The sequence below is a fragment of the Toxotes jaculatrix genome, chromosome 2 (genome assembly GCF_017976425.1).
Source record: "Toxotes jaculatrix isolate fToxJac2 chromosome 2, fToxJac2.pri, whole genome shotgun sequence".
Taxonomy (NCBI): domain Eukaryota; kingdom Metazoa; phylum Chordata; class Actinopteri; family Toxotidae; genus Toxotes; species Toxotes jaculatrix.
Genome location: NC_054395.1, coordinates 6,387,016 through 6,408,099, shown reverse-complemented (window position 1 = coordinate 6,408,099; position 21,084 = coordinate 6,387,016). Strand labels below are relative to the sequence as shown.

The 21,084-nt window shown below is 41.6% G+C and overlaps 1 protein-coding gene across 2 annotated transcripts; it reads left to right on the top strand.

Annotated features, from left to right (window-relative positions):
• The first annotated feature begins 2,477 nt into the window (after positions 1 to 2,477).
• On the top strand, positions 2,478 to 19,475 carry nsfl1c (NSFL1 (p97) cofactor (p47)). 2 transcript variants are annotated; one of them, XM_041061722.1, is made up of 10 exons: positions 2,478 to 2,593; positions 8,928 to 9,065; positions 9,854 to 9,954; positions 10,111 to 10,185; positions 11,470 to 11,635; positions 11,834 to 11,929; positions 14,218 to 14,327; positions 14,559 to 14,696; positions 17,112 to 17,282; positions 18,276 to 19,475. In XM_041061722.1, exons 2-10 carry the CDS (start codon positions 8,964 to 8,966, stop codon positions 18,436 to 18,438), a joined length of 1,122 nt encoding a protein of 373 aa, XP_040917656.1. In that variant the 5' UTR covers positions 2,478 to 2,593; positions 8,928 to 8,963; the 3' UTR covers positions 18,439 to 19,475. The 2 variants fall into 2 exon arrangements, with proteins under 2 accessions (XP_040917656.1, XP_040917648.1); XM_041061714.1 differs by having other exon boundaries at positions 2,481 to 2,593; positions 10,108 to 10,185.
• Positions 19,476 to 21,084: the final 1,609 nt, after the last annotated feature.

Genomic DNA, 21,084 nt, shown 5'->3' with positions numbered 1-21,084 from the left:
GCTGAATTCATCCAGAATCCGAGAATTCAAAATTGAATTGATTTAAGCTGCAGATTGTGTTGACAGAATTTTAAGCTCTGTGATTTGATGCTTGTCAGAATGCACTTTGAGAGTCACAGTTACCGTCTCCCCTGAGGCTTTTATGTCCACAGTCTTGTACCTTTTCCTTTTGATCAAAAAATCTGCTGCTGATTCCACCGGGAGCGTTTCACGCCCATCCAAGCTGCAGAAAACTGTGAGTTGTGTCTATGGGAGAAATGAATGAGACTTTTACCCCCGGCCTCAGGGGCCTGCAATAACTCCTCCCACTTTGCATCTCTTCCTCCATGTTGGTCTGTCTGGCTCACTGTCCCCTGAAACATCAGCACTGTGAGGACAGTTTGCAACGGTTACAACGATTACGCTGATTTCACTGTTGAAATTTAGCTGTTTTATTATTATTATTATTATTGCTTCACGTATTGAATCTTTACTTTACATCGGATGGTCCAATCATGCACCTGTTCCTACACTACACTTCCCACAATGCAGTGTTTGCAGTGTTCTGCCACCAATATTTACTGGCCCCCATTTTCTTATCTTCTTATCTTATCATCCACAAAGAATTGTTGATAGGTGTTCAAGAGTTTTGTTCATCATCTGTCACAAAAAAATGACAAACGCTCTTAAATGGGAATGAAACTTTATTACTGATGCACTGCAGACGACTGCCCTGCAGCTGCAAAGGTGTTGATTGATTTTGTTGTTTGACTGACTTCATCAGTGAGGACAGAGATTTGTAAGGCTTTAGTGACAGTCATGCATCTGTATAATCCTGTTAATCGCTCTCAGTCTTTCCAAGTCGGTGTTTTGTCTCTCTCTTTCTCTCCTTCTTTCTCCCTCGCTCCCTATCTTTCTTTTCTGCAACTATGAAATGTCAGTGGCTTACATAAGCACATGCATAGAAGGAAGAAAACTAAGCCTTTTTAGAGCGTGATGACTGAACCAGAAATTCAAAGACCCCAAAAAAACTGGGAAGATGGAAGAGAATCTTTAATTCTGATGAAAAGAAGCTGCTTGAGAGCATGTGTGTCGTGTGTTGAACGGCCTAGTTTGGATGAAGCAAATCAATATTTTAACCAAGTCAGCATATACAGCTTTAAATGAAAAAGTAAGTGACACCATTTCAGAACATGAAAGGCATTTCCCAGGAGCCAGTTACACTGCATCCAAATACTGTCGTTGGACTTAAGTCATAAAAAAAGAAAAGGAAATATATTCATTTTCACCACAGAGCAGAGTCAACAGCCCCCCTCCCCCAACACAGACGCATCTACTGTACTGTACACTAACTCAGACACACAGACACTAAAGGCTGCCAAATGTCAACTGAGATCTGGGGCAGTTTCCTCGCAGGCATGGCACAGACGCCCGTACACAGCCAGATGAGGTCCTGTATCTAGCCGAGCATGTGGTTACCACGGTGACCCTGGTCTCTCTCTCCATCACCACCAATAAAAATCCTGGAAAGATGCAGAGGGGGGATTGTCTGGGAGGCATTTAGTGGAATGTCATGTGGTATTACCCCAAACAGAGAGTGCACTGGTGTTTTGTGTGTGCGTGTGCAGTGTCAGTGTCGGACATTTAAAGGGTTTGAAAGGGCTTTGGAGGGTGTCTGGATGCTGTGGCGTGGTAATAAAACACACACAAAGAGATGGGGTTGTTTAATGTCTGTTTATAGGCTGTTTTTATCCGCGTCTCATTTAGGTTTAGTAGCCATTAAGATCAGCACACAGAGCGCCCGGGGCTTTATTGCACTGATGATTACACTGGCTCATTGACGCTCTTTTTATGTTCCAGTGTGGATGCACTGGAGTGTTGTTGGGTGCTATTTAAATGGACACATGTGGCCCTTTCAGAATCATTATGGCTAATTTTGGTGCAATTTGGTCTATGTTTCAGAAATTTATAAATAAAATAGCCATGTAAAATTAAAGGAATAGTTCAACATTTTAGGAACAATGTTTACTTGCTTTCCAGCTGAGAGTTAGACAAGAAGATCAATATGACTCTTGTATCTCTCTGTTAAATATAAAAACACAGCCATAAGACTGTTATCTTAGTTTAGAGATAGAGACTGAAAACAGGGGAAACTGCTGACGCTGACCCTGTCAGCAGTAATAAAATCCACCTAATAACCCCTCTAAAGCTCACAAATGAACAAATTATTCATATAATCATAAAAAACATATATACAGTATTTACTCCAGTAGTTGTCAGGACTTGAAACCAGCAGTGTGACCAATTGCTGTATTTTATTTTCTCTTCCAGAACAAAAGAACAGAAATGACTGCACTGCATCTGGCGCTCTGTTCTCCACCAGATTCATCACCTGCACCTCTCAGCCTTCTCATTCAGGAGGGAATCAAACACCAGGCTGGTCTGACACCATGGAACAGAGGGAGTGCAGCTGTCAGATGCTGGTGTGTGTCCTTTGAGGCAGCAACCTGTCTTGAGGGACAGTCTCGACTCTGGAGAGCTGGTCAGCGGTGCTGGGGCCGGTCTGGTGTCAGTCTTGTGTACTCTGCTCCATTCTGTCGACCTCTTACTGCAGGTGAGGTCCTTCTAGTAATATGATAATACTGATGTTTAGAAGTCACAGAAGAACATCAAGGAAAATCACATTTGTCCTGGTGTCACCTTTTCAGTGACGCATATCCAAAATGCTCTGGTTTGTAAAATACAGCAGAAACACAGAACCTAGAACCAAAATCTTACAAGTTCTTTTAGGTTCAGGTTGTGAGTTATTAAGATCCCATGGTGGAAGGAAGCTAATATTTCTTTAGAAAAAGGGCAGCTGGAAAACATAAGAAAATGCTGAAATGTGGTCTGAAATGAAGCATATGATACATGCACTTTATGAAATGTTACATGTGTAAATATATTTACATACTTGTATGTACTATTCATGGACTGAGCGCACTGTAGTGCAGCTCTTATCTTGTAAGCTAGGGAGGAAATTGGGTGGGATATTTGAAAAAACCTAAAATGAAAAATAACTAATAATCTCAAATGTTGAGTATTGACAATAATATGTTTCACCATAAGATGTTGTTATAAACCTAGTTAAATCCTTTCATGCACATGATCCAATTAGATTGATTTATTCTTCAAAGAGTTAAATGAACCAATTTACACAACTACTCTGTTTTATGTAAATAAACCAATTCACGCACAAATTCCATAGACTGACCCTTTACCCACATTAACCCAAATTAGATTTGAAAGTGCACAAGAGAGCAAATTCAGTGAATTTTCTATTTAATAAACTACATTGATTTTTTTTACTCCACATCATTCATTGCCTTCATTTGCAGCCGCTCAGCTGTAAATCACTGTGGTTTAATTAAAACTTGTTCACTGCTGTGTCAGTGTGTGTCTCTCAGTTACAATGAGGGAGTGGTGGGTGCTTGACCCTCAGTGACACTGGGATGCGGAGGGATAAAATGCACAAAGTAAGAAGAGGAAATGTAGGAAGGAAGAAGGGGCAGGAAAGGAAAGAGGAGAAAGGAAGAGACAAAGGTGTGAAAATAAAGGAAGGGGAGAGACGATGGCGAGGAAGGGGGAGGCAGCATGCTGGCTGTAGTAAATCTCTCTCTCTGGCAGAGGAGAGAGGAGAGGGCTATGTTCAGATTTATGGCTGCCTGCTGGGGTAATAAGAGAATGGATTGGATCCTTCTCAATCGCCCCCTTCTCAGCGTTGTGTTGCCTGCAGCCAATATCAGAGCAACCTCAGTGCTGCTATATGATGATCTATATGCTCTATGATCTGCTACAATATGCAGACTATTTAATCCAATGTGATTTACCATGGATACACTCTTGTCATATGTAGGTCAGTGGCTCCTCTCTGGTCCCTGCAGACCCGGTTATGCCAACTGTATCAAGTGATTGTCTGCTGCCATGGAGATAAAAACTGAGCTGGCTTTGGTGTTGGTTTTTAGAGAGACAGACAGACAGACATTCAGGCAGGCAGACAGTTTTCAAGTATGTGCACGTGCAGAGAAGCACCTATTGAGATACAGGCAAAACTAATGGGCTAGCTTAACAGCATAATAGCCACAGAGATAATAAGCCCCTTCCTCTTTCCTTCTTCCTGTTGATACCAGACCGTTTCTCTTCTTCACACTGTACAGCCTTGTGGACTGAAGCAAAACACAGAGAAAACTAGAGATGATATTGCCTGGATATCCGCCCTGCCCTGCATTACTCAAGGGAAAATGATGTTTGAAAATATAGATATTGTCTGCCTACAGCAGACATTGGTGGAATGTAATTATATTCAAGCACTGTGTTTAAAATCCTTATGTGCTTGTACTTCAGTTCAGTATTAACATTCGATGCTGCTTTGTACTCCTATTCCAGTGTATTTCAGAGGGAAATACTGCACTTTTCACCAGGGTAAACTTATCTGACAGCTATATTTCTTAGTCAGTTCATTTCAGATTAAGAGTTTATAAACAGAACTGTGTGAACAGAAAATATCTAAAATAAATTAAATGATCAAAACTAATAATAAGTAGCTTCTACTTTACCATACAGTACATATAGTACTAGTAGTCTACAACCATGCTGGTTGTTCTGCAAAGCTGTGTAGACACACTAATACTTTTAGCTAAAAGCTAAAGTCAGCATGCAAACATGTTCAAAATGCCAATACTAACATGCTGATGTTTGGCAGGCATAACATTCAGCAGGTTCACCACTAGCACAGTGTGTTATCATGCTAACATTTGTTAATTCACACTAAACAAAAAAATACAGCTGAGGCCGATGGGACTCATTTCTTTTGCAGGTATTTGGTATTTGCAAACTAAAGTACTGTATGGGGCCATTATGTAGAAATTTGAATGTTTGATTGATTGGTAGTTTTACTTTTTCCACAACTATATCTTCTCCTATTCTGAGATCATACAAATAGCTACTGCTTATCTATGTCAATTGTGTGTTTCTGTTCATCAGGAATAAATGTTACTCAACAGTAAATCATTTACCGCAGCAGCTCCTTGGTTCTCCCATCCTGTTTCTAATCTCTTTTCATAACTTCATGTGTTGAACGTATCTTTGTTATTGCAGATGTTATTGGACCATTGCATCTAACGATTGGTGAACCATCACAAATGCTTCATCTGGACCCACTTAGTCAATAATACTCAATTATATTCCACGTTTAACACATTAAAGAATGATGTAAGGACTGTCCCAGTGGTATTACGTCAGCCAGATGCCAAGAAACAGATCTGACAGTTTGTAATTATGGTTAGGCGGTTGATGGGTGGGAACAAAGCCCCATAGTGACAGCGACCCTCGGGGCAGCTATTGTTGTAGCTGACTTCACCTGGACTTCTATGATGCTGTCTGACTGGTGGTCTAAAAAGTTCTCCCGAAGGGAAATACCAGAGTAACACCGTGAATGCACTTGTGGTTTCAACAGACTAAACCACTGCTGGTGGTGACACTGATACAAGCGAAATGAGCATCTATAAATCCTCTGGCTCCTTGTGACAAAACATAACAAAGAGATAATAACAGCCCGTTGGCTACAGATTCTGTCATAAACTGAAAGAATGAGTGCGATGATCCACTTTTAAAGAAAAATGCACAAAGCTGTGTTGCAAGGAAAATCAAATGGAGGCCTACAGGTCATGAAGTTATGAGGCAGCAAAGATAACTGATTGGTTTAGGAGTTACTGCCAAACGTGCCTTTCTATTATACATGTAGCCTGGCATCACCTGTGTCGACTGCTCATACATCATGTGCTGTCTTGTTTTGGGATTCCTCTCTAAAGAACCAGTGGTTTGTGACTGTGTTGACCTTTAGCAGGGCAGTTAACTTAACACAAGGCCTTGACCCCCTCCCACAGCATTGTCGCTATTAGCCACTGCCTGCCCCGAAGTAAGGGAGATATATTGTTCTGCTTGACACTCCAGTAGCAGGAGGAGGATGAACAAGCGATGGAGGGTGACATATTAAAGTAATGTAGTCCAACAGCAAAGGGAATCAGTTTTTGTGTTCTAAGTACAATTTCCCTTGGATTCAATATTAGTCAATACTTGTGGTTTTGTATGCTGCTCAGATCAGAAGAAGAAAAACTCCACACATTTCATTTTACAAGCAAGAGACAAGATGTCTTATTTTAATGAGACTCTTATGTGCCTTCACTTCCGTCTGCTTTCCATGGGGTATTATTCCAAAGTGCCCCTCAGTCAAAAGGTTAGGTGTTTTCCTGAAACTGACAAGCTGTGATGGGGTGGGGTGAGACCCGCCCTTTGCTAACTAACTGTCAGGAGCCATAAACGATGCTGTGGTTCTTTTTACGACACAGCGTCATTGCCTGAGGGAGGAAAGAAGAGTGAGACAATTTCACAACTTGTGTGTATGTGATTTAGAGGGGTGGGGGACACAGAGATGGAGGGATGTTGGGTCTCTGGGTTTATTGATGCTTGTTCTAATCAGCCTCCTCCAATAGCTTCACTTTTACGAGCTGTCATTTCACCTGTCTGTCACAACGCTCTGCTGGTCTTTGACCTGCAGGTAGCTCAAGGTTAAATTACTGTGCTTGGCTGCGTAAGGTATCTGAGAACTGGAGCATGTTTCTTTTCTGATGGCAAAGTGCAAGAGGTCAGATCATTTGAATACTCACTCAAGATGTACTCTCCTTTTCTTACAGTCAAAAACAAGTTGACTTTTCAAATAATCTTGAACCACAATCGTGATATAACTATACTGCAGTGAGGAGCAGCCAGCATGAATGAGCTATAAACATATTATGGAGGACTGGATTCCAAATTCTAAGATGGCACCTCATCATTTCCTGTGGAAGTTGGTCACCGGGCACATACAAGCTCTAAGTTTCATATTTTACACACAGACATGAGAGTGGTATTGATTTTCTCACCTAAAACTCATCAAGTTATAGTGTAGCGTCACCTCGAGAGTGGCAGCTTGTTGCAGCAGCTCTAACAATTTCCCTTAGGGGATCAATAAAGTCTATCTATCTATCTGTCTATCTGTCTATCTATCTATCTATCTATCTATCAAAAAAGTGTATTTCCAAAAAAATGTTTCTGTTCCTTTTAAATTTTAGTGTCTTTATGTCTTTGTAAAAGGTTTGTGCTTATCAGCCTCAGCCAGCTTACTAAACCAGAAAATATCTCATCTGATTGAGTATCTGTCTAACTCTCCCGGTGACTGTAATGAATCACATTCATACACTTTCATTTTCTTTACATCAGGTTCACTAAATCTGCTCCCAGCACTGTCTTTTCTCTCTGGGTAATGCTTTTTTAAGTATCTCAGGGCCTCAGACATTTCTCCCTTGGTACTCGCATTCAAATCGGCATGTCAGTGTCCATTGTCTGCTTCTAACATTTTGTAATTTTACACTGGTGGTAACATTACACTACAGAAACATCAGCTTTAGGTCTCATGGGAAGATGAAGCATGTATGTACACATACATCAACACACGCATGCCTTCGGGGTTTCCTGAGGCAACATTCACTGCTGTCAACCCATCACCTGGGTTACGGCTGACTCTTACTGTGACTGTGACTGTTGTGTTTTGTGTTTTGTTCTTTCTCCTAACTTATAGTTTTGGTGTCTGACAAGCTTCAGACACACACTTTTTCTTGCTTTTAATGCTTCAGTCTGTAGGTTTAAACAGCTTTCTCTTCTTGCCGTTGTCTTCTTTGTCTCTTTCCTTCTCTTGCCCTGTATCTGGGTGCTGTTGCCTCATCACACAGACCCCGGAGCTAAAAACATCCAAAGGGGAAACAATATATAATCACTGCCGCTTAAATCTCCTCAGTGTAATGCACTGTTTTTCTATTTTATCCTGTTCTTTGTGTGCATCTGAGGAGAGATGGGGGTTGCGCTTCACAAGGTGATGTGACAACATGGTTTTCTCACTTTGCTCCAGATTAATTAGCCTCGAAGATCAAACAACAACAGTGAACATGTGAAAACCCCATCAACCCTTTTTCCCCCTAGAAACAATTAAGACGCTCCCAATCTGTCTACTACTTATTGCTCTGTGCCATCTGACCAGCCTGCCATCAGACACCTTATCTGGGGTACAAAGGTATCTCCCATGGGAAAGTTTTCTCCATCTGCTCGTTGTTCTGAAATCAGAGGCACATGTTTGCTGTTTTAGCAGAGGTGAGGCGTCTGACGCTTCAATCAGCACCTGTTTCACGGTGGACTCGCACAAGAAGACAAACTAGAAATACGAAATGAAAAGTGTGATAACATGCAAATTCTGTGGTCTCACGCTGATGTGTCACACCCTGATGAGATAGGGTGGGCCAGATTAATGAGATGAGATGAAAACCTTAATATTGCCTACAAGCAGCATCAGACTCAAAGACAAAACAACCTGGAAAATGAAAATGCATTTGAGAAAGAAGCAGATAGTAAAAGTAGATGATATAACTATAAATAAATATTTTCTTGATCAAGTGGATTAGTGACACCGTTTCTATCTCTTTTGTAAAACACATGCATAGGACATATGGAAAAGTCTTATGCAGTCACATGCACCCAGCACACTGGTACATCTTCCTCTACGATCCCTGGGACCTCTTCTAAACCATAGACTGGTTCTAAACAGACAATGCTCATGAGTTGTTGTGGTTTTGTGTTGTGGATATATTGCCATCTAGTGGTCAAAATGATGTTAGCGCTGTAGAAAAGTATGATAATTAAAAACAAACAAAGGACGATTAAAATGGAAAAAGTCCCGCATATTCTGTAAAAACTATTACAGGTGTATTTTAACCCACACGTTAGCCATCCGATTTAATTTTATATGTTGAACAAAGTCACTGTCGTTATGGTCCCTGGTTTGAGAACACATAGGAACCATCATCTGTTGCTTGTTTCCTCAGGTGGAGGCGGACGAGTCGTTGAAAGAGCAAATCAAAATGGCGAGCCAAGAGGAGTCTGTGAGGGAGTTCGTTGCTGTTACTGATGTGGATGAGGAGAGGGCCCGGTTTTTCCTGGAGTCCGCAGGCTGGAATTTGCAGGTACGCCTTTTCTGTGTTTTTCCACAGCGTTGCGGTGGACTGCACGTTGGGCAGCCCCGAGGAAACAGCGGCAATAATGGTGTGTGTCAGACGAATAGCTTGCCGGCTAACATTAGCCTGTGTTGCCGGTAATTTGTGCAAGTCACCCTTTGACAATGGCCTGACCACTTTCTGTCAACAACAACAAGGCTGTAGTACAGTTAGTTAGCTGAGACGATCACGGCTACAACAGGGTCACCTACTGTTGTCTCTTTATAACGTACGTTGCCGTTAGGTTTTGGCTAACGCCAGTCTGCCGAGGGTCCACTGAGCCGTGCTAGCTAGCGTTAGCCTGTAACGACATAATGCTGGGTCAGTGTTAGTTTAGTTAACCTAGCAAAGGACGCTGGTTAGCATTTAATGCTGCAGTGTCCTTTGTCTCGTTGAGTCATCGTGTGTTTATGTTTAGGAAAATGAAGACGGACCCTTAACCATTCAATTTCCGGAGGCTAACATAAAGAAAATGAAAGCGAAGCGAATGAGTGTTATGGTTGAAGTTTACACAGTCGACCAACCCCTTCACTGTTACCATAGAGAAAGAGAAAATAGATGCATCAACCGGTAAACTGGGGCTGAGTTATGTCGGTCCTCAGGATATGTCAGAGTTAAGGTATTCAGATCTTGCGTGAGATTTTGTCTGAATCTCAGGCAATGGTTGACTCTTGTTAGACAGTGAGTTTCGGTCGGTCGAGTTGCCTATCAAAATGTTGCAGTGACATTGTCATATGTATTATCTTGCCATCTCTCAGCTCGCACTCGCCAGTTTCTTTGAGGATGGAGCTGACGATGACATAGTGACACTTCCTCAGCCTGAGGGGGGCTCCTCAGTGTCCCGGTCTGCAGGGCCGAGGTAAGGTTTGAATTAACACCACAGTTCATTATGACACTGAAGCTGCTTCATATAGTTTACATCAGTAAAACGACTTGGCTCAGTGTTCATCATCAATATGATTTTGTGACATACAGTTCACTGGATCAACCCTGTGTTTTTCTTTAACATCAGCAGTCAGCCCAGAGTGACCTCCTTCAGAGATCTGATGCATGAGGCAGAGGAGGAGAGTGATGAGGAGGAAGGCCAGAGGTAAGTTAAATTCCCAGTTTTATCTGTTGCCGAATGTGTCCTTCCCTATAACCGTGCCAGTACCTGATAAAGAAATAAGCCTACATGCTATTCAGGAACCACCCAGGCTATTTTCTCCCATGATTTAATTGATCACCATACAGGAGATATTAGTCTGTTTTCCCCTCCATCTTGAGAAACTCACAGATCATCAGATTAGCTACAGAAAAGCATTAATTACCCTGGTAGGGATTGAGTGTCATGACCAAGGACACCTCAGAGTGGATCCGGGATTAAAATGGATGCTGAGGCAAGTTAATAAATAAAGTCACTTCCTAGTATGTGTTGTAACAGTGGCCCTTGGATGTCTTTCTGATCCTCCTAAATGGTTGTGACAGTTGTTCAAGGTTGTAAACATGGCTTTCTGTCTGAACTGTACATCCTCAGTGTTTGGATGGTAGAAAATCACATGTAGTGGTTTTGAGTCCAGAATGCACCAAACTAGTTTTGGTCTCACCTCATTCACAGTGGGCTGGTTGTTTGTGTTTTTCTGCAGCATCAGCAGTTTCTGCTGCTGGGGCAGTGCAGTGGACTGGTTGTTAAGGGACTGTGTGGGGTTGCTAATGGCCTTTTAGTCCATTTTCATTCCAGTCAGTAAGTGAGCTGAAATAAAGCACAGTAATTTTGCAGTTGATGATGGTTTCAATATTTACCGGTTTGCCTGAACTGAATTAACTGTAGCTCAGGTAATTTTTGAGTTTGTTTTTCAGTGTGTGTCCCGGTGCCTTTTAAATGTGCTGCTTGTGCACAACCTGAAACAATGTATGTGAGGGGTGGTGTTTTACCTTGTGCCATACGCATATTGTCGCCACAAAGTGGGAGTCTGGGATTTTAGTGTGGGTAGCGTATTGCATTATTTTCTTTGTCTGGTAAGCATCTAAAGGGGTCAGGGTGTTTAAAACAAAGTGCTTGTTGGTCAGTTGAACAGCCTCTCTCTCACCCTTCAGGTGTTGGAGCTGAGCTCAGCCATGTTGTCACTTCCTGGCACTGACAGTCTGATTAGCATGCCTCCTTCCTGCAGTGATTGGACAGTGGTGTGTTTACAGGATTGTTACAGATCCAGCCTAATAAGATCACTATTATGACTTTGATTCAGAAGTAACTCATACAACATGCAGCACAATGAGCTAAACATAGAACTGTGTAATTACACTACTGACTTGACTTAGCTGCTCCACTATGCTGCTTATTTTGTGGAATAATTCCCTGCTGTCCTGAGTCACACCGTCCTATCTGCCCCTCCAGGTTTTTTGCGGGGGGATCAGAGCGTAGTGGGCAGCAGATCGTTGGGCCTCCCAAGAAGAAGAGCTCCAATGAAGTGGTTGAAGATCTCTTTAAGGGAGCCAAAGAACATGGAGCTGTGCCTCTGGACCGGAGCGGAAGAGGGCCAGGAGAGGGTAGTAAAGCCAAGGTAAAGAGGGGAGCTCATGAGAGCAGTGTTGATGTCCTGTGTCCCTCTGCTTTTTATTTCTGTCTCCCTCTGTATTGTGGTGTTTTTGTCCCTTTATAGCAGTGGGGCAATTTTATGACCTGCTTTTGTGTTTGTAAACCCCCCTCTTGGTGATCCCTTTGTCTTATTTTGCTTTTATTATTATCTCTCATCACTTAGGCCTTCGTAGGTGGAGGGTACAGGCTAGGAGCAGCTCCTGAGGAGGAGTCAACCTACGTGGCTGGAGAGAGGCATGCCTCCAACAGCCAGCAGGATGTGAGTACTCTGATGGCTCCTGTTTTTTTTTTTTCTTCTTCTTTGGTACAGTTCTAGTCTTATAAATGGATCTTCAGCCAGTAGAACCCAGTGGCTTCACATTCACACCCACTTCATGCTGTGTGGAGGTGAGAGAGGAGCAAGGCGTTCAACTTCCCTCCTTAAATCGCTTCTTTTACTTGTTACAAAACGGTTTGTGGCACTTTCAATGTGAATAACCAAGTGCAAGACTATGAATGTGTCCCAGGAGAGGCTGTCTGAAAATTTACACCATTAGCTCCGTTTTTATATGATACCATGTCTCTCACCTCTCTATGACGGTTGTCTTCTTACTCCACGTTCCAGTGTGGCCATTCAAAACACGTCTTGCACTAGTTCTGAGAGACGATAAACTGGCCCTAACTCCTGACATCTCCCCAGCCTCCTCCATAATTAGCATTTGGATATGATTTCAAGACAGGACAGGACACTTATGTGTTTATTCAAATGTCATGTGCCTAACGCTCTGCCGGGGCGTTCAAGAGGTCAGGAGCAGTTTGTGGCAAGCTTCACATGAGCAGAGTCACAAACTCAGATAGAGTTCAGACCATAAGTATTCAGACAATTCATCATTTTTTTGTTCTTCAGGCTCTGTACTTCATCACATTCAGTTTGAAATAAAAGGTCTTGCTGGTAGACTGAAGGGTACAAGTCTTGCGGATAAGCAGAAAAGCATTTGCATGGTGAAGACAAACCCCTTTATGATCGCACAGCAAGTCGACAGTGCTCTCCATGATGTGGATGTACATGCTCTCTTGTCAATGATGAAGAGAGGACTTCGTGGACAAGATGCAAACCCCTGCTAAGCTTCAAAAACAAAGGTCTGGTTCCAGTAAAAAAAACAAAACAAACCAATGAAGTTCTGAAACAACATCCTTTGAATTGATGAAACAAAAATCAACTTCTATCATAATGATGGAGATATAAGAAGTGCAGAGATTTACAGGAGCACTGTGTGCTCAGATTCAGCCAAATGCATCAAAACTAATTGGATGACATTTCATCATTCAGCGGGACACTCACAGGACAGTCCTAAACATAGGGCCAAAGCAACCAAAGGGCTTTTCAGGGTGAAGAGGTGGAATGTCCCGAACTGGCCGAGTCAGTCACCTGATCTCAGTCTGACTGAGCTGCATTCCACCTGATGAAGAGCAGAAGGCTGCTGCAGTGGAGACCTGAGAGAGCATCACCAGGGAAGACACAACGAGTCTGCTGATGTCTGTGGGTCAGAGACTGCAGGCAGAAATGGACTTCAAAGGATTTTACACAAAATATTAAATATAGTGATTTTGTTTGACTATAGTGATGTAAACCTACTCAAGTTGAAGCTAAGACGTGCCACTTTAATGTAGTATCCAGTCATTTATTTAAAAAATTTAGAGCCTGAAGAACAAATAATGTATTATTGTCCAAATACTTAGAGCCTGGTGTCTTTGTAATATTGTTGTGTCAGATGGCTGACATGCATGTCCTGAGTGAAATCCCTCTATAGACACATGACTCTTATTCTCATTTGCATTTATTCTAGTTTTTCGTTGGCTCTGTAGATGAAAGTCCTCATGCACTATTAAATCTTCAGTAATAATAGAACACAGAGTAACAGATGGAGTATGATTAATTCATGGGTATTCCAGGAGACCTAATAATCGTTAGTTTAATACTGAGGCATTCCTGCTCTCATGAATGGAATTACATACCATTTTGAAGTTTTTCAGGTTTTTGACATGCCAGCCACATCTACATTCTGCGTCATTATCCTTGCAAAATATTAATTTGTGGGCCACGGAAAGGTGATAACTCCAAAAATCAGGGAGTCTGTTCTGTATTCTTCAGTTTACGGTTTGCAGTTCAGGATGTATGGGATGTGTTGATGGCAGGGAGTATGTACCAGAGCTGGTATCAGCAGCAGCAGAGTGGAGTTGAGAATACGGGTTTTGTAGGACTGTACTAAATCAGTTTCCACCCACACTGCATAAAACAAGTTAATATTTGTCACTGCGGTACTTTCATTGGAGCCTGTAATTCTAGGATTTTTTTTACTGCGGTTAGTTTAGTGATATACTTTATAGAAGCTGAGTGAAAGGCTGTGGCTATTTCCTGGAAGTACAAACCAGTACAGATCCAATGTCTGCCATTGCAAATGTCTCCGAAACGATTCATTTTTTTGTAACATCAGTATTGTAGAATGACTCCAGATAAGTACATAAATAATGCCTGTGTGTGTGTGTGTGTTTGTGTGTGTGTGTTAGGTACACGTGGTGCTTAAACTGTGGAAGACAGGTTTCAGCCTGGATAATGGTGAGCTCAGAAACTACAGCGATCCTGGAAATGCCAACTTCCTGGAGGCAATCAGAAGGGGGTGAGAATAAGCAGCCAACTTAATCCAAATGACACATATGTTCATCGTAGGTCCATGAGGACGCACTGTGTCTTTGATGTTTACATGCAAATATGTGTGTTAGTGTTTCACTGAAATTAGTAGTTCATCTTTTTGACTATGAGACACAGTTGTCTGCTTTAACAGCTCACATTAGCAGCTCTGATAGCGTGTGATCAAGCCCCTGTTCACCTGTTGGTTGTCACCCTGCAGGGAAATCCCCCTGGAGCTGAGGCAGCGGTCTAGAGGGGGCCAGGTCAACCTGGACATGGAGGACCACAGGGACGAGGAGTTCACCAAACCCAAGGTGGCCTTCAAGGCCTTTGAAGGTGAAGGACAGAAGTTGGGAAGGTGAGACAGACGAACAGTCTTGTTGTCGTTTTATTTAACATTTCTGTTTTGTTTCTGTTGGTTTCTGTTTCGTTTCTTCTCAGCAAAAATTCCCAGATGAAAAAGCAGCAGCTGCATTCAATGCAGGGTCTAAATTAAGGTCTAGTAAACCCGTCTTACTTGTTCTACATGGGAATGAATCATCTTTAGTCTGGGTATTGACTCTGTGTGGGATCTCTCCAGGAAACAGCTGGTTGCTAATAACTCATAATAAGTTATTTTTTCCTTTAAATCGTTGGAGCACATTGAAATCTCACCAACAGTTGAGTTGTCTTTACTCTTAATAAAATAAAAGCAATTTAAAATAACCCAAATAAAAAAAGCAATACATTTAAAAGGGAACATGTACTGTAAATTCTACACTATCACCTTTTAGTTGTCAGGGTTTTTTTTTTTTTTGAGTGAAAACAAATTTTGTCTAATTTGTACAACTCTAACTTTAAAGAATTATACTTCTCTAAAAAAAACAGCTTAGGAGTGAAAAAAGTTCTTTGCTAAAAGTGAAGAATTAGACACATTTACTAAGCTCCTTACTTCTGCTTACAGCAGAGTGGAAGGTTAATCTTTAAGAGCAGCTCGTGTTTACTCACACGTGGACTCGGAGCAGAAGCCCAGGGTACCTGCAGTTCTTGAAAACTCTTAAATAAACATTAAATCCACCTTCTACAAACAAAGGACCTTATTGAAAGTCTTACATTTACAGTCTTGAATATTTTCTTTTGCCTTCCGTAGACAGTAATATTAGTTATACATGCAATACTTATATTGGCCACTTAAGTATTGCATGTAAAATGTTATAATAAAACGATTTGTATGTGGTTAGGATGTTTTTTGACAGTAGATTGTGCTGGAGGAGGCTGTTCTGTTTTTTTTCTTGTGGAGTTTCAGTCAGCACCATCAGACCTAATACAAGCACAGTCATTACTGCTGCTACAGTGTCTGGAAAGCACAACACCTCATAATGGGCAAGTGCTGATTTTATCATCAAATGAAATGAACGTGATTGAATCCTTTTTAGTCGAATAGTTCACTCATCCATTTTGTGCTGCTCACTTTGGTCCAGGTTGCGTCAATGTCATGTAACAGTCAGAATTATTAGATTTGTTATATGGTTAAAATTATTGGCACTCCTGAATTACGAATACTTAATTCTGAATATCCTTAGAAATAAATGCAAATCAACCCATTTTGTTTAAGCAGAATATTTTAATAGGTCACTGAACAAAAGAAGAAGAAAACTAACAAAACTCGCATAATAGTGAAATAATACAAACACAAAATCTATGGACACAATTAATGGTGCTTTTTTGATGAATTTAAATTAGTTCACCAAAAAAAAAAAAAACAGATTAGACACACTTGTGCTTAATTTTCATCATTCACATGCCCTGAATTAACCAGAGAATGATTTTTATGGCTTTACTGGATAAAAAGGAGCTGGTTGTTTCCTGCTACACCCCCACACTAAACCAACTAATGCTCCGTGGGTGAAGGCCAAGGAGAACACCACAATCGAAACAAAGGCACAAAAAGGCAAAACTAAAGTTTGCAAAAACTCTCATATATCAGCCACAGTCTTTCTCAGATAACGTTCTATGGACAGATGAAACCACAGTAGAGCTCTTTGGGAATGCAGCGCATCAGTGTGTTTACTGTGCGACAACATGAAGCTTATAAGGAAAAAAAAAAACGCACTACCTACAGTAAAACACGGTGGAGGCTCTGTGAGGGACGCTGCTTTGCTGCCTCTGGTACAGATCGTCAAGGTATTTTAGAGTGACATATGTTACCCAGTGTTAGAAAACCAGGTTTGAGGCAAAGGTCTTGGGTCTTTTAAAGCAAACATCCAGCAGCATAAAAGAATGGCTGAAAAGGAAAAGATGTTTTAAACTGGCCAACAAAGAGTCCTGACCTAAATCCCATTGAAAACCTTTGGAGAGAACTGAAATCTGCCATTGTAAAAAGGGACTTAAAAGTGCCCCAAACAATACCAAATAAAACAACTTAAGTTTTACTCTCATAGTAAATCATAATATTACTATGTAGTAAACTACTGTCTCCAAATTTTTGGAGACAGTTTGAGATATATATACATATATAGATATTTATATACATATATACATATATATATAGATATATAGATATTTAGATATTTATTTATATTATATCACTATATATCACTATAAACACACACACACAAAAGTGTGGAAAATCCTATTGTTTAAATGCAAATAATAAATCAAACTACCCCCTCTGAATTGAAATAGCCTCAGCTGACACATTTTTCATCATGACCACAGATTGGCAAAATATCAAGTCAGAGTGGATTCTGATCTCCCTTCCTCCTCTTCCTCCTCCTCCTCCTCCCCTCTCTAGTGCCACCCCAGAGTTGGTTTCAGCTCCAGCCACCTCCCAGCAGGACCAAGCTGCCAACGAAGCCCAAGCCAGCGCGTCTGTGACCCTTGACCCCTCCCAGCCCGTCACTAACATTCAGATCCGGCTGGCCGACGGTGGCAGGCTGGTCCAAAAGTTCAACCATACCCACAGGTGAGTGGCATGTACACAGAGTTAGAGTGAACAAATACACTTATGCTTCTGCAGTTCTGTGGAAATGCAGATGAGGCTGTTGAGGACAGAAGACCTGCATGGGTTTAGTTTAAAATTACTGCCCTGTGTTTCCCATTCATCAAACCCAAAATGCACCATAGATCTGTGGTAAAAGCCCAAGTGCAGCAACAGATGTATAGTTTGACTGCAAAGGCTGAGAAATGATTCAGTGTTGTGTTGTTTGTAACAGCTGCTCAGGAACGCCGGAGGTCAGTGGAAAGGTGGATGAATTCTTAAATCATTATTCATCACAGTGGACCTCATTCTGTACCTTGTCTAATAGCACATTTCACTGTTGCCAGCAGTGTAAAGCCGTGTCTGGCTCTCTCATTCATTATTTATAAAACATTAATGTGGTCAAGGGTCTCCAACTGTGAGCAGATTGTTACTGGCCAGTTTCTAATTTTGTATTCATTAATGAAATTGATGCTCTTTTCCTGTGCAGTTATCTGACAACAAAAACAAACAGTTATGTCAGTGACAAACCCTGATGAGGCTGTTGCTGCGTCAGTAGCTCAGCTGTGGTTTGAAGTTTGAGGCGGGTTCAGACCCGTGATGTCTAGAGCAACATCACGTGTTCTCTGAAACCTCGCTGCAGAGTCCTGAGCAGCTGTGGTTTAAACTGCACCAGTGGTTTAATCTGTGTCCTGTGGAAATCACCTGAACTCCTGCAGAGGTCACTGCGTCTGAGATTAAAGGTCACAGACTTCAGTTCAGGGGTAGGTTTCTACAGCGTAGATAATTTTATACCAGGTATTTTATTTATAATTTTAATGAAAGCTAATATATTACATTGCTTCATTATTGTAACACTGTAGTAGACTGTAAGGAGACAGAGTTGCTGTTGTAGGGGCAAAATGCTCTGGTAAGATTTATACAGTAGCTATGGAATAATCCATATTTCTCCTCACGATGACTCGGCGTGTCCTGCAGGGTTTCTGACGTGCGCCAGTTTGTGGTGGCGGCTCGACCCGCCATGGCTGCCAGAGAGTTTGTTCTCATGACCACCTTCCCCAACAAGGAGCTGTCGGACGAGAGCCAGACGCTGCAGCAGGCCAACCTCCTCAATGCCGTCATCGTCCAGCGGCTAAAGTGAGGTGGAGACTAAGGTCAACCCCCTGGTGGTGTGGCTGAGTACTGCAGCCACGTGAAACCTGCAGCCCCTTCTGAGGGAGGAGAAAGGATGGACTTATGTATGGACTTCTAATTTCTGATTTTTGTTTTTCTAAAGTGAAATGTAACATTCTGCTCCCCAGACTCCCCACTCTCACCCTGCACCCTTGTGTGGTCTGTGACGGGCAGTAACGAGGGGGGGGACTAAAAACCTTCTGAAATGGAGCAGAGTTCTCTCAGAGTTCTGGAAAGCTGCAGATGGTGTTGGATTGTGGTGGTGATGGGGACGTGTTTACCTGACAGCAATACATGGTTCAACCTAAGAACAAAGCAGCAGTCCAGCTTTCTGAAGAGCAGTTTGGTTTCAGAGATGCTCCCCACTTCTCCTTTTCTATTAACCATAATTTGGCCCTTCAGCTATGTTTACTACCAGATGCTGGAGCCTCACCAGATCAATGGCAGACTCCGAGTTTGTTTCTGCCTCAACAGCACAAACCAGAACCACATTAAGAATACTAGACTTATGAAGTTAAACATACGTGTCAACAGTATGGCTTTGTAAGGGTTTCCTTTTCTCTCCACATATTCTTCTTCTTGGAGAGAGAAGCGTAACAATGTCACAAAACACTGAGGTTTTTTTTTTTTTTTTCTCCAAACCAACCTATACCAGTAGCCTTACTCTCCTTGACTCACCTCCACAAACACACCTGTCCCTTTGCTCAAATCAAGATGGAATTATTTTTTTAAGCTGCCTTTTTTTCTCCTTTCCTTTTTTTTCCTTTACAGATTGTAAGATTGTCCCAGTTACACATTTTGATATTGTGTAACATTACAGCTACACATGGCTTTGTTGTGAAACCAATGGTCAAACAAATGAAGATATAGATTGTAAACTCTGGTTTGTAGTAGTGGAAGTTGAATTCCTATGACACACTGACATCTTCTATGCATCCTGGGGCAACACAGACAAATGTTTGGACCTGGTAAAATAAATCCATTTTATGGTTGATGTATAAAGAACTGAATTGTCTTGTGTTTTTATTATAGTTAGAGCAGGAAAATGTAGCACCGCCGTAAAGTGAGAGACATGGATTCTAGTGATCCTGTCAACTTTTGGGATTGTGTTCTCATTATAATCAGTCAGTAAACTGAGTAAACTTTTACCTTTACACCATTTTAATTATGTGCACAGAGTTAGCTTATGCTCAGGGCTAAGACTGGACAAAACCAAGAGGCTGTTTGCAGCATATAAATAAGGTATATAGATGTGATTAGTGTGAAGATTAAGAAGGTTCACAGTGACCTGAGCATTTTGTTGCATTCATGCTGAGTCCATCATGCTATGATGTACTTTGTCATTTAAATCTTTGAAACGCTGCTTTTGTTGTGTTGGTATTACAAACCTTGTATCCTTACGCCTTTGATGAAGTGTGTGCACCAAAAAAGATATTTAATACGTTAATAAGATCTTATTCAGAGTCCTGAGTCCATGTAGCATGGTAGTTGCAGCACAGGTATTATCTATGTTACGTGAATGTTTCACTACATCTTTGACTGTTGCTCATAAAATGTAGGTGTTGGTCTGACGTGTTGCTGGTGGGTCTCCTTTATGTTCTGGTTCTGCAGAGTTTTATTGACTACATCAAACTAAGAATGACTCACTGTGCTTTGTTTATAAGAAGCCTGAGTTTGCTTCGCAGGACGGTCGGTGTCATTTCGAGTCAACACAAATCATACATTTGAAATATTTTTGTTCCTGTACATCTCATACTCAGATGATATGCTTTCTTCCTTCACCTTGACGTGTTTTGAAGCAAGGTTTATCTCTGTGGTTATGCACACCCACGTGGACACTCCGTGGCGTCGGAGCCAATTAGCTGTTCTTGTACACTGACCTCAGCACAACAACAACTACTGAGCTGCAATTTAATGAGTCATGAAGAAAGTTAGAAAGTCGAAAAGCTAAAAGGTGAATGTGTTTCACTGCTCTTTCAGCTGAGAGTAGAACATGAGTGAGTATTATAAGCGCTTGCTGCTGTTGTTTTCTGCAGGAAGTGAGATGCAGGTGTTGCTATGGCTGCAAATTTGCTGTGGTGATGTGAGCGGAGAGAGCGTCTGAGAGTCTGCTGGGACAGTGGGATGCTTTGATTCGGAGCTGTTCACCTAAATTAGCACCATCTCTCACTGTGACTTTCCTCGCTCGCCCTCTTTTCATTAGTTTTACACTGCAGTGTTCTCTGGTGAACTACAGTCAGTGCACTCTAATCTGTGCCCCTTTCATTTCTGAATATTTTATGAGAATGATTCCGAAGTGTGATGATGAATCAGTGAGGCTACTGTGTTTTATTCGCCAGAACAGACCCTCAATCCTCAAATGTGAAAAAAAAAAAAACCCAACCCACTCATCACTCACACACACTTTGGACAGTGTTAAAATGTACACACTGCCTACCAGATGTCAAGTTAGTCACAGATACAAGAAAAATCACCAGACTTAATGTGCCTTCAAAATAAAAGCATGTTTCTCACCTAATGCTCCTGTCAGTGCCAGAGAAACGGAGGCAAGGCTGAATTATCAACCAGGAAGAAGAGGCTACTGCCCAGGGGTCCTTAAAGCCCCAGGTATCAT

Coding starts and splice junctions, on each gene's coding strand:
- nsfl1c (XM_041061714.1), top strand. CDS start 8,964: ATGGCGAGCCAAGAGGAGTCTGTGAGGGAGTTCGTTGCTGTTACTGAT. Junction 11,930..14,217: donor CCTCCAACAGCCAGCAGGAT/GTGAGTACTCTG, acceptor TGTGTGTGTTAG/GTACACGTGGTGCTTAAACT. Junction 14,697..17,111: donor GAAGGACAGAAGTTGGGAAG/GTGAGACAGACG, acceptor TCCCCTCTCTAG/TGCCACCCCAGAGTTGGTTT.